The 11,844-nt window shown below is 37.6% G+C and overlaps 1 protein-coding gene across 1 annotated transcript in view; it reads left to right on the top strand.

Annotated features, from left to right (window-relative positions):
• Positions 1 to 17: 17 nt before the first annotated feature.
• Positions 18 to 11,844, top strand: part of LOC140230985 (casein kinase I-like) — a 91,199-nt gene continuing 79,372 nt past the window's right edge. Inside the window, exons 1-2 of the mRNA XM_072311131.1 lie at positions 18 to 73; positions 10,072 to 10,749. Coding sequence (XP_072167232.1) covers positions 10,572 to 10,749 — 178 coding nt within the window. The 5' untranslated portion in view covers positions 18 to 73; positions 10,072 to 10,571. The remainder of the gene's footprint in view (positions 74 to 10,071; positions 10,750 to 11,844) is intronic.

The following is an 11,844-nucleotide window of genomic DNA, read 5'->3' as shown; positions in this document are numbered from 1 at the left end:
CGTAATTATGAACTAGACGAACAACGGGTCGATGAATCGTACGTGATTTTCAATGGAGGAATTATACTTTCAGGTAACGTACTATCGTTTATAATGTTCAGAATTTGAAAGCATTGATATTTTAGGTTTCTTGAATTCAAGTAGTAGAGACATGATGTCGGATTTCAACAATTTACGCCATGATCTGATGTATTTGTACGCATAAAGCAGGTATATTTGATCAGTCTACCGCCCATGGCAACAGGAAGTGGCCAACACAAGCAACATGCATGCACACTCTCGGGCCTCGGCACTTGCGCTGCGATAATACAGCAAGCGCAAGTTGAGCAGCAGCAACCCGCTCAGCTGGTCATACTCAGAGACCATCCAACAGCGTGTATTCTCGCTGGAGAAAGGAGAGCTCGCCCACTGCGGGCCGTCCGCTTTTGTACACTACGCGCAACTCCAAAATGAGTGTAAAATTTTCACTCTTTTCATTTCAGTTTGAATTTCTGTAACTTGTTAGAGTGGAAGCTGCCGTCTTATGTCTAAATTATGTATGACTATGGGTAATAATTTGCACTGAGGTGTCTCTCTCCCATTCTTGAATTCTAAACTAGTTTTCTGAATTTTAACATGAAACCACCTGATGCAAGAGACTGACGTAGAAATTTACAAAGGCCAATTAGCAATTACAAATGTCAAATGCACTTCAAAATTTAGTTAGAAATCTAGAACCTAGGCATGTTACTGTACCTTTGCATGGTAAGACAAAAACATTTTGAATCTTAATAAAGATTGAAGTGGCTGGATTGATCGCCTAAAGTTTTACAGCTGCAGTTGTACGTTTGTGGAATCTAGGGTAAAACCCTCGGCCCCTGTATTCGGTCATTTCTGCAGTATTTTTAAAACTATAGTATAATGATACGATACATATAAAATTATATCTACAAAAATGTATCCTAAGTATATCAAATTTCTTTTATCTCAATTCTTATTTTGTTAAATACATCGTAGAATTTCACAAAATCCCAAAATACATATCACCTTGATAATCCCCCAGAATATGATCAACTCGATCAGAATTCGGTCAGGCGATATTCCTGTTTAATGTCAATGCGCATACAAGGCCGCTGAAAAATGTGACGCACCATACAATGTACCTTATTGGCACAAAATTGCATCGGGGATGTTGCGGCGCCCGTTGATGACTGAATTCTTGCAAGTCGGCACTTGCATTCAACCCCTGAACGAACATTTAGTCACTACACAGGCACGTACAGAGATTTTTTTTTTTTTCTTTTGCGTTTTTGCAGATACCACCACACTCTAGTCTGAGCTTATAAATGATAAGTTGAAATCTCGCAAGGAAATGGCGTATTTCTTTTTTCGCATAAATTTTTTATTTTTAGCGTCTTTTTGGCGACCCTGACTTTTAAAACCGGATTTAATTCGTGTGCGCTTTGGAAAAGTTTTGCAGATTCTGCATTTTTGACGGCAGAATTGGGAATTTTGGTTGGATTTTTGAAGGGGACTAAGGAACTTTCCAGCTGTGAACAACAGTGCCAGTATGTGAAATGATGTGATTTGTGTGTATTGTGACAGTATAACTTGCTGGCTTTTGATTAGTGATAAGTGACTGAATTCCGGTAGGTGACCGAATACTGGTGCACAGTAGGCTCACCCTACTATTAAAACTTGTATGAATGCGCTTGCACATACGAAGAGTAGTGAGTGAAAGAATAACCAGTAGATTCCTATTTGTCATTTCTTTATTTATTTTTTTTTATGTGGGGCTGTACTCAGCAGTTGTTAATGGTATTGCAATAAGTCCATTTTAAGTGTAGAACTCTAGCATTCACTGGTACCTTTAATAGGTTCTTTGTTGTTTGTGTATTGTAGACCATTTGAATACTGTCTGTACATGTTTGTAAGTAAGGATGCATGACATTTGGAATGCTAACGAGTCTGTCCTTTTGCTGCTGCATTTGAACTTATAACATACTTTAAAATATAATGAAGAATGTTTAATATAATGCTTATTGCACTTTAAGTGTTGTGACAAGATTTTTTGATTAAGCAGGAGCAGCCTAGCATAAATGCAGACAACAAACTACTGCTCACAGAAATGCGGTTGGAAGCTACAAAGTAAGACTGCTTCCCTGATACTTGGGTTTTTCTTGTGCTCTGATACTTGGGTTTTTCTTGTGCTACAACAAGTGTACATATATATGCAATAAATCAGGCAGCATATGAAACAAAACCAAGTATAGACAGTGGAGCTGAACAGAGCTAAAATGTGCTAATCTGGAAAAATTATAAAATGCAAATTAGATTGTGTATTTAGACTGTCCCATTTGTCATGATAGAAATGTTCATGTGATACTGCTTCCACATCAAGTGACATTAGTATAAAAATAATAATCAGATCTACAGGTATTTCCATCATGTAAGTTTTAATGATTGGTTGGTGTATTTCCATTTGTAAGTTAAGATTGCTTCTGGGATTAATAGGGTTAAAGGTACAGTAAACAGAGTACACTGTACATGTACAATGGTGCATGTGAAATAAGTCAAAGACAAAGGTCGAGGCAGGTACACTTCAATAATTAGGCACATTGTGTGCCAGCTTTGCCTGATTCTCAATAAAATTTTCAGTGACTTTACATCAGCATGATAATGAAGTAGAATGACAACATGCAGTGCTCCATGTACAGTAGTGCTGTAGGAATTTTAGTTAAAAGGAATGATCAGTGTGTCCATTGTGCAGATTATTTGACCTTCTAAAGATTTTGTGTTCCCCCATCAAGATATTCTTTTGTTTGCTAGTGTTGGTGTCTTAATTCTAATTTCCAAATATACAATTTAATGTATTAAAAGTAGATGAATTTGCTGCATAGCATTGCTTCTCAAGTCAGCCATATTTTTGAAGCACTGTGATTGCTTTACACACATACCTAGTAGTTCATTATTAGTGTGTCTCATGTGGAATCATGCCCCCTTTCAAAATAATTGCCAGTGTACAATTGTAACATTGTTTCACATTTTGGTATTCAGTGCATTTAGAGATGGATTTAAATCATTTTGACAAATTTGGGATCACCCTCCTCGTAGTTTTGTAAAATGTGAAAAGGGAAAATATCATTTACAGCACTCAACAACAGCTTACATGAAAAACCATGACTTACATCTAGATGAATCAACACACAGGTTGTACACACACACACACACACACACAAACACAAAATAATTATAACTTTGCTTCGTCTTCCTAGGCATATACACGCAAGTCATCACATTTCACATTGTTGTTGCCCAGAAATGAAAGTACAGAAAATAATTTGTACAAGACTGCTTTTAGACATTCATGTCGAGCCACTATTACTGCATACTGTTATACATGGTGCTTAAAATTCTGTGTCTGGACGGATCACAGGAGGATGGGAGGGGGATACAGTACACATGTAATATGCTCTGTGATGTACGTACATACTCCATACATTGTACTCTTCTATGAAGGACAAACCAGACACCTCTCTGATGTTCAAAGGTAGTGAAGGCACAATTCTGTTCTCGTTTCCCTTGGTACAACTGTACAGGGATATCACATGATTGACCCACATATTGTACATAAAGGTATGTAATTGTGAGGGAGGATGTTCTCAAATCTCAGTTATGTGATACAGTACATGCTTTCCTATCCTGATTTTTTTTTTCATGCTAATGCATTCTGAAATTCCCCTAAACCATTACAGATGCCCTAATGATCACGTTTGCAATTGCAAACAGAAACTGTAAACACAGGGCTTGTCATGCAAAACAGCAGCATCATTGAATAGCAAATTTATTGTGTGTCACATGCCGTGAAATCATATTCTGTGCTTTGTTGTTTTGTTATGTTTTGCTAAGAGACTACTGAGTTTTGGTTTTGCAGTACATTGTACTACTTTGTCAGGTTGTTTGTACGTGTGGTTGTTAGTTTGTAAGAGTATGTACTAGAAAAGTTCAACATACATGTGATCCAGACTTGGGGGAGTGGTATGGTCATGCTGTGGTCATGGTTAAAATTACTGCAATAGACTAGTAGGAAATTAAGATCAAAATAATGGTAAAACTGCTGGGATGAAAGGTGTAAGTCATAGTCTCAACTCTTGGTATTTATGCTATGACTGAAATGTTGAAACATTATAGCGTATTGTAATTGAAATTGTAATGCTCTACATAAATACATGTATTAGCATTCTGTGAGCACAAGTACAATGTATGTGAGTGCTGTATTGTAGGAACATCCATGTGTTAAGGTCAGTATGGTACTGTATAAACTGATATTTTTTTGCATTTTAAGATATTTTTGCGAATAAGGAGGTCACGGACATTTTGTGCAAAATGTTGTTTTCGCAAGTTGACCCCGAGGCTATCATACATGCATTATTATCCTCTGAACGTATGGTGCCATTTTTACGTGTTAAATTTGTTGTCCAATAGTGATTCACAAAATTCATGAAATTTAAAGGCATAATTTACCATTTGCAGATGAAACAAAAACCCAGCATTAGTGCTTTAAAATAGTTCTAAAATGTGAGTTAGGGATAGAAACGACCACTGTCAAAATTTGAATCCGTATAATCGATGTTAAGTGTTGTTTAATACACAAAATGTGAACAATAGTTATGATGAAGATGTTTCCAGACTAAACCGTATCCAGTTACGATTTATGAAGAAAAACCCTGATATCTCCTTATATTTTAGGTTTCATTGCAAATATTTCATATGGTAGGATGTTTTATGATACAGCAGACCTACTTATATGCATCAAATGTGATATCTTGAACATTTTTGAAATCACTGCTCCCAAAGGTAAACTGGACCTTTAAACCCACGCAAAAACAACAGCATACGTACATGTATAGTACACTGTACCGTTGCCGACAAGGTATCCATAACAGTGGCTGAAGGCATTGCTACATGTACCGGTACAGTATCTGTATTAGCCATAATGTCTTGTAAACTGATGTTGTATGTATACATGTGGGCAGTTTGCTAATCATGTTAGAGCTACATTTTGTTGACATCAGTGGGATAAGCATTTCAAACTGTATTTAATATCCATATCATTATCAATCCATTTTATGATACCGAATGCTGCACTGCCTGTACATGTATTTAGTTGATTATCATTCATGACAATGACAGAAAACATTGTTTATGTATTCAGAAACCAAATTCAGAATTTTCAGTGTAGAGATGTGGGAGATACAATGTACATGTATCACTGCATATCTTTACCTGAACTTACTGTTTTTTGCAAATTGCTGCAGCTGACAAGCTAATTTGTGTAACAAATTAGGAATTGATTTAATTTGTTATTAGCATTTCTCTTGCAAAATAAGGAACTACAGTACATACCAGGTACTTGCACGTACAGTGTACATTTCTATTAATTGGCTACCCAAAAATAAATACAATGTATCATGTGTCATTAGGAAGAATTAGTATTTTCATCTAAAAACAAGCAGCTTGTGGTTGTTTCATTCTATTCCGTTCACATGTTGCTCATGGCTGTGTCAAGAGACTAAGCACTACTTGAAAGATGTGTCATGTAAGGAAATTCAAGCTTGACCAATAGCATGTGACTAGTAAAACATGTAAAGTGGCCTTAACTGGCACACTCACTATGCATTAGGGAACTCTTTTACCCTAAGGAGATACATAGTTTCAGTGTATGGAGTCACCAATAGATAGGGAGAAAAAGACAATGGACAATGCACATCTCTAATGCCCTCAAGCCTTGAGCAGCCCATACATCCACAGTATACATATTAGTACCCAGCACTTAGTAAGGAAGCTGTACAAAATTAAGTATCTCCTATTAAAAAAACAAGCAAACAAACAAACTCTTTTGTCATGGGTGTGTTGACCGGCGTGGCCCACAATTTCTGGCGGGGCATTAGTCATCATGTGCTCCGATTGGGAGGTTTGGTAACCAGTTACATGTAAACCTGAATTGAATTTGATCCAGAAGAGAGAATGTTTATGAATCACCAATCTATTTATGTCAGTGGGACATGATCTCTCTGTCTCTTCCATGCAAAGCTTGGTGGCCTGTAATCGCCACACTCTTGTTCTGGATAAGGAGTAGAATATATAACAGGAAAAGAGCGATTTTTGCCCACTCACTAGTTCCAGTTGTGTACTCATTGTATTCATAACCGTGGGGGCACTAAGCTTTTCCTGTCTGTGTGTTTCCATCTTTGTGTGTCTAGAGTACACAAAAGGTTATTATGAGAGCCCACATACATTACACTGTTAACTGCACATTACCCACCAGGTTTGGTCCAGACATCATAGCCATTGTACATGTAGTCTGTAACTTAGCTAAGGACTACATGTACAACATGTAGTTGTACTTCTGCCATGTAATCTCAGATTGACACATTACGCTGTCAACTGTAGGAGAGACAAAAACACCATTTTTTTTTTTTTTATCCCCGATTGTACCGAGCTGCAGGGGTCATACAGTAGTTGCCACCAGGGTAGCACAGATGCGGATGTTGCCATGTTATACCACAAAAGAATCACAATGTAGTCTGTGTGTGAGAGACTGTCACACTAGTGTGAATTTTTTGGATGTGTTCAAATACGCATGTAGGCCTGCAATATGTATTTGTTCTTAGTGTATCTTGGGGAATATGGTCTTGTGGTATGAAGTACACACATACATTGTACATGTACATTGTACATTGTGTCCAACTGGAAACAGAAATTCTGGCATGGAAAGTTATTTGTTTTCTTTGTTCAACAGATTTGTAAGGTGATTGAACACTGTTGAGAGAGACTGTCAAAATAGTACTTATGAACACTATGTAGACATGTGCATGTGATGCAGGCAAGATGCTCAAAGTCACTGAGCCAATTGGAAGACAAGAAGGGATGCTGTTTAGTATGTCTCCCATCAGGTAACATGTATTCCTGGGTCAGAAGCAATTGTAGTGTCGTATAGCATAGAACAGGTGATTTACCCCAAAGAGAAATATGTAGTAATACATGCAGTGATACAATCTTTTCTTCTTCTTTTTTTTTTTAAGATGGGGGGGGGGGGGGGATAGATAGTATTGTACATTGTATGCAAAGGAAGTGGTTTCTGTTTCATTGTCTGTAGGTCATGCAGTATAATGTTCAGTATTAAACGTCCATGTTGTTGTCCTTGTCATTTCACTAACATATCTTTCATATTGGTTTCCCTCTTCTTGTTTACAGAAGGACACACCCTCTGGGGTTTTGTTTCATTTTGTTGTTGTTTTTCACTTAATTATTTTTATGCAGAAATTAATGTCCTCTGCTGTGGACACTGTGCAAGAAAACATTGTCTTGGTACAACATCTTGAGTACAGCCATGGGAAAAAAAAATGCCTCTTGTGAAAATGAGTTTAGTCAATTACTTGTGACTATATAATGTTTTAAATATATTGAATGCATTCTTCATTATGAAGAGTCTCTAATTAGGCAAGTGATGCTACTGTTACATGACCCATGCAGTTCTTGTTCAGTTGACTTTGGATTTGTTTTAATACACAGGTATTAAAATAATCATGACTCTGTTGACATGGATTCAAGTTTGTCGAATTTTCATCAATCTGTTTACTTTATTTCTTTGCTGTTTTAAGAATTACATTGCACTTTCCATTCTTAGCTGATTAATATGCTAGTGTTACATGTAGTACTGGCACATTTAATTGGCAACTACAAATGTACAATGTGTAGCTTTGTAATTAGAGCAGCAGGTACAATGTGGTTACAAGTGTCAACCCACTCGTCCAATCGGGTGATTGGGAAAACTGATTTCTGTATCCAAATGCACTGAAAGGGCATTTTAACTGTTAATTTTGCATAATTTTTGTAGATTGCTTCCTGGAGTGCATACAGTTACACACACACACACACACACACACACATACACACACACACTGATCCATATCATGCATGCATGTCTGTCAATACAGGTACAGTTGAACCTCTTGTATCCGGACAAGTCGGGACCGGGGCTCATCCGGTTAAGGGATTTGGCCGGATACGGGAGACTCAATGCTTTATACATGTACATATACATACACATGTACTGATGTAGCCCATTGTAGCACCACATGTAGTAATGTGTATACTGCAACCTTTTCATTGTTACACTCAGTAACAGACCCCAAAATAGTGGGTCGTGTTTGCAAGAATGAAATCATTTTCTTTTATAAATTCTTGGGATGATTTACCTAAATAATTATTAAGAAATGTATCAAGTATATGTAATTCATTTGTGTTTGTGTAGGAGTTCTCAAGGAGTTGGGAATCCCCCTTTCCTCCCGTAATTCTTAAAAAAAGATAAAAAAATCACGGCGAGATTGCGTCCGGATAATAGAGAGATCCGGATAAAGGGAGGCCGGATAATAGAGGTTCAACTGTATTATGCCTCAGCCTTCTCCTTATGGTCTCCTTTATTTTAGACGATGACTGATGTACACATTGTACATGTATACTTGTCTGTCCACGAATTGGTGACCCATGATTAATCACAGGGCATTACGTTATCTACTGTATAAAGGGACAGTCCAGACGATTTTCATAATTTCATATCATGTAGTACCTAAATTGAAAGCTCCATGGGATTTATAGATATGGATAGATACATATAGAATTTATTGTGGTCTTTGAGCAGAGAAACCAATACTCTGAAAAATCTTAAACAAATGGCACTGAACAGTTTTGATGACATAGGAGCCAACATATTTCAGAAATGTAGCAGTGTAATTCATTACCATACCACCTGCTCAACAAGTTCACCTGTGTAAAATCTATGCATGCCTTCTTCTTTTGTTCTGCTTCCTTGAGCCCCGACTCGTGCATTCTTATGATGAGGCTGTCATGTCATCATCCGTGTTCATTGCAGTTTGCATAAAATTTTGAAAACATTCTTATTCCTCATCCCAATCACCTATAAATTCTGAAACTCTACTCAGTATAACTGATTTATAGTTGTTCAAATGTAAAATTCTGAAAATCATCCAGAGGTCTCCTTTAAACTTATTTCCGAGAGCAGGCCCGTGGAAGTGATGTGACTTTTTTTTTTTATGTTAGTCTACATAAGATTGAATAAAATTTAGTGTCACAGAGTTTTTGCATTATATTGCCTAGTTATAGTACCTATAGCAAGTTTTGATTCAAAACATATTTATTCCATACTGGTCAAAACCTATTGGTATGTAATAGCTTAAGGGTTACGGATGCATTTTTTATTGTCGAGCCCACCGGAAGTGTGGGGAGACTAAGGGATTGCCTGCGGCATCTGTCCGTCCGTCCGTCGTCCGTCCGTAACGCTACAAAAGAACTCTCTTGAAGAACTCTCTATTGAGGACTTCAATTTCAATCAAACTTGGAGGGAAGAGTGGTTATACGAAGTTACACATTTTACCAAACATGAAGGTTACCACAAGGTCAAAGGCCATAGGTGGGTCAATGAACTTTCGGGAGTTAGAAAAACATTAATTTCTTCTACGCGAAGGGCCGAGACACAATTTGGCACTTGCCTTGTTTAATAACTTTATATTTTAAAATCGGGCCAGTAGTACATCTGTAACAATTTGGGGGACCTACCAAGTCTCACACCTTGGGAGTGAGACTCACATCTCAAGGGCCTTTCTCATGCTCACCTCCTGTCAAACTTTTTTTTTTCCACCCCTCACCAAAAAAGGAAAAAAACTAGATTTCCAACCACCAAAAAGTCACATTTTGTCACAATATTCTTTATCAAAATAAGCCAAAGTAGTGGTATTATAATTAGTGTGCACCAGAATGCATGATTTAAATCACCGTACCTTTGGTTCTATGGAAGGGAGCATCTCAGATTTTGTGGTGTGCAAGATATCTAGTGGCATTTAATTCTTAAAAAGGATAACAAATTATAAACTGAAAAAAAAAGACCACATATAATCCATATAATGCCATGGAGTGTGTGTGTGTGTCCATGATCAACCATAACACTCTGTCATGTGAGGTGATAGCATGCAGTGTCTCATATCTGTTTGTATGCTTGTGCTTGCTACACAGATGCTGTTGACCTGACTACAAAACCCGGTGCTAGATGGTGGCGCAACAAATGGACGGACCCTTCAGGTGATAAGTGGATCACACACGCCGGCGTGAAGATCAGGCAGGTGTCCAGCCGTCCCGTAGCGAAGGAATCAACCCATCTTGCCTCGTAACTGATCCACAAGTGGAAAGTAAAAAAAAAAAAAAAGAGAAAGAAACCTGAAGAACAACAAGGAAATAACAAACATGCATTCCAGCAAACGGTGAAAGCATTTGTGGAATACAACATAAAAATAAGTGATACAGCTTCTGCGTACCTTTAGGAGTATAACCTTGGAGTAACACTGAATCAGTTGGAATTTTACATTGTATTTTACCCATGTTTCCCTGCCTCTACTGCTTATATTAGTTGCAGGGCGAAAAAGGTGCTAGTTTGATGTGTGTGTTCGCATGTACAGATAGGAAGTGAAGAAAACTGGAAGTACGCACAGGGAGTCTCTGGGAACAAGCGCAGCAAGATGAGTGGGACACATAGATATGACGATAATCGCCACCGGAACAAGAAGGGCAGTGCGAGGACTGTCTCAAGCTCGAGAACTGGCACTAACCCATCCAATTCAGGAGTACTTATGGTGGGACCCAATTTCAGGGTGGGCAAGAAAATCGGATGCGGCAACTTTGGTGAACTTAGACTGGGTAAGTACAGATATCAGGGTTTGTGACTGTGGTTCATTTGTGTACGACAACACACAGACAGACATGCGCACATTCACACACCCGCAATCATACACCCAGTTTTATCATGTTATTGAAATTGTTTAAAGGGAACGCAAACCCAAAGAGCAAAGTGGATTGAGTGAAAGCAGCAACATTAGTAGAACATATTAGTGAAAGTTTGAGGAAAATCAGACAATCGATGCAAAAGTTATAAATTTTTTAAGTTTTCATGTTAGAACCGCTGAATGAGGAGACTACTAGAGGTTATGACGTATGAGTGGACAACGATACAAAGAAAATATAAATAAAATTCCACAAAAATTCATTTTTCATGAAAGTTACAAATTCCATCAACTTGATACTGACATATGTCAAAGGGTAGCAATTATTCCCCCTGCTTTTTGAAAGCGGTTAGTCAAGCGCTCTTTCATACTGCTAGAAAAGTGAATTTTTGTTGAATTTTTGTTATACTTTCTTTGTATTGTTGTCCACTCATACGTCATAACATCTAGTAGTCTCCTCATCCAGTGGTTCCAACACCAAAGTTATAAATATTCATAACTTTTGCATTGATTGTCCGATTTTCCTCAAACTTTCACTGATGTGTTCTTCTAATGTTGCTGCTTTCACTCAATCCACTTTGCTCTTTGGGTTTGCATTCCCTTTAATATGTTTGTTGTGTATATCAGGTAAGTGATGTATCAACATACATGTATGAGTTTTGACTGCTATTATCTGCCTAGAAGAATGCGTAGAAATAAAAGAAAATCCTGCAGACATCTTCGTTCATTTGATCCACAAAATAACCCTTTTTATAGTTCACAATACATACATTGTATAGTCATGATGCCTATGACCCTATCAATAAAGAGAAAGGCAGCACTGCTAATTTTTTCATGTTAACAACATGTATATCACGACAACACTGATTGCGAGAAACAAATTTTTCTCATATTTATGCCTCCTTGTACTGTCTGTCGCACACTAACACACACACTATGTACAATATAGTACTACGTGTATGCACAGACAGGGAGAGTATGGGCCACACATGGGGAAGGTGACTGTGTGGCA

Source organism: Diadema setosum, chromosome 7 (assembly GCF_964275005.1).
Source record: "Diadema setosum chromosome 7, eeDiaSeto1, whole genome shotgun sequence".
Taxonomy (NCBI): domain Eukaryota; kingdom Metazoa; phylum Echinodermata; class Echinoidea; order Diadematoida; family Diadematidae; genus Diadema; species Diadema setosum.
This window is presented reverse-complemented; position numbering and strand designations above follow the sequence as displayed.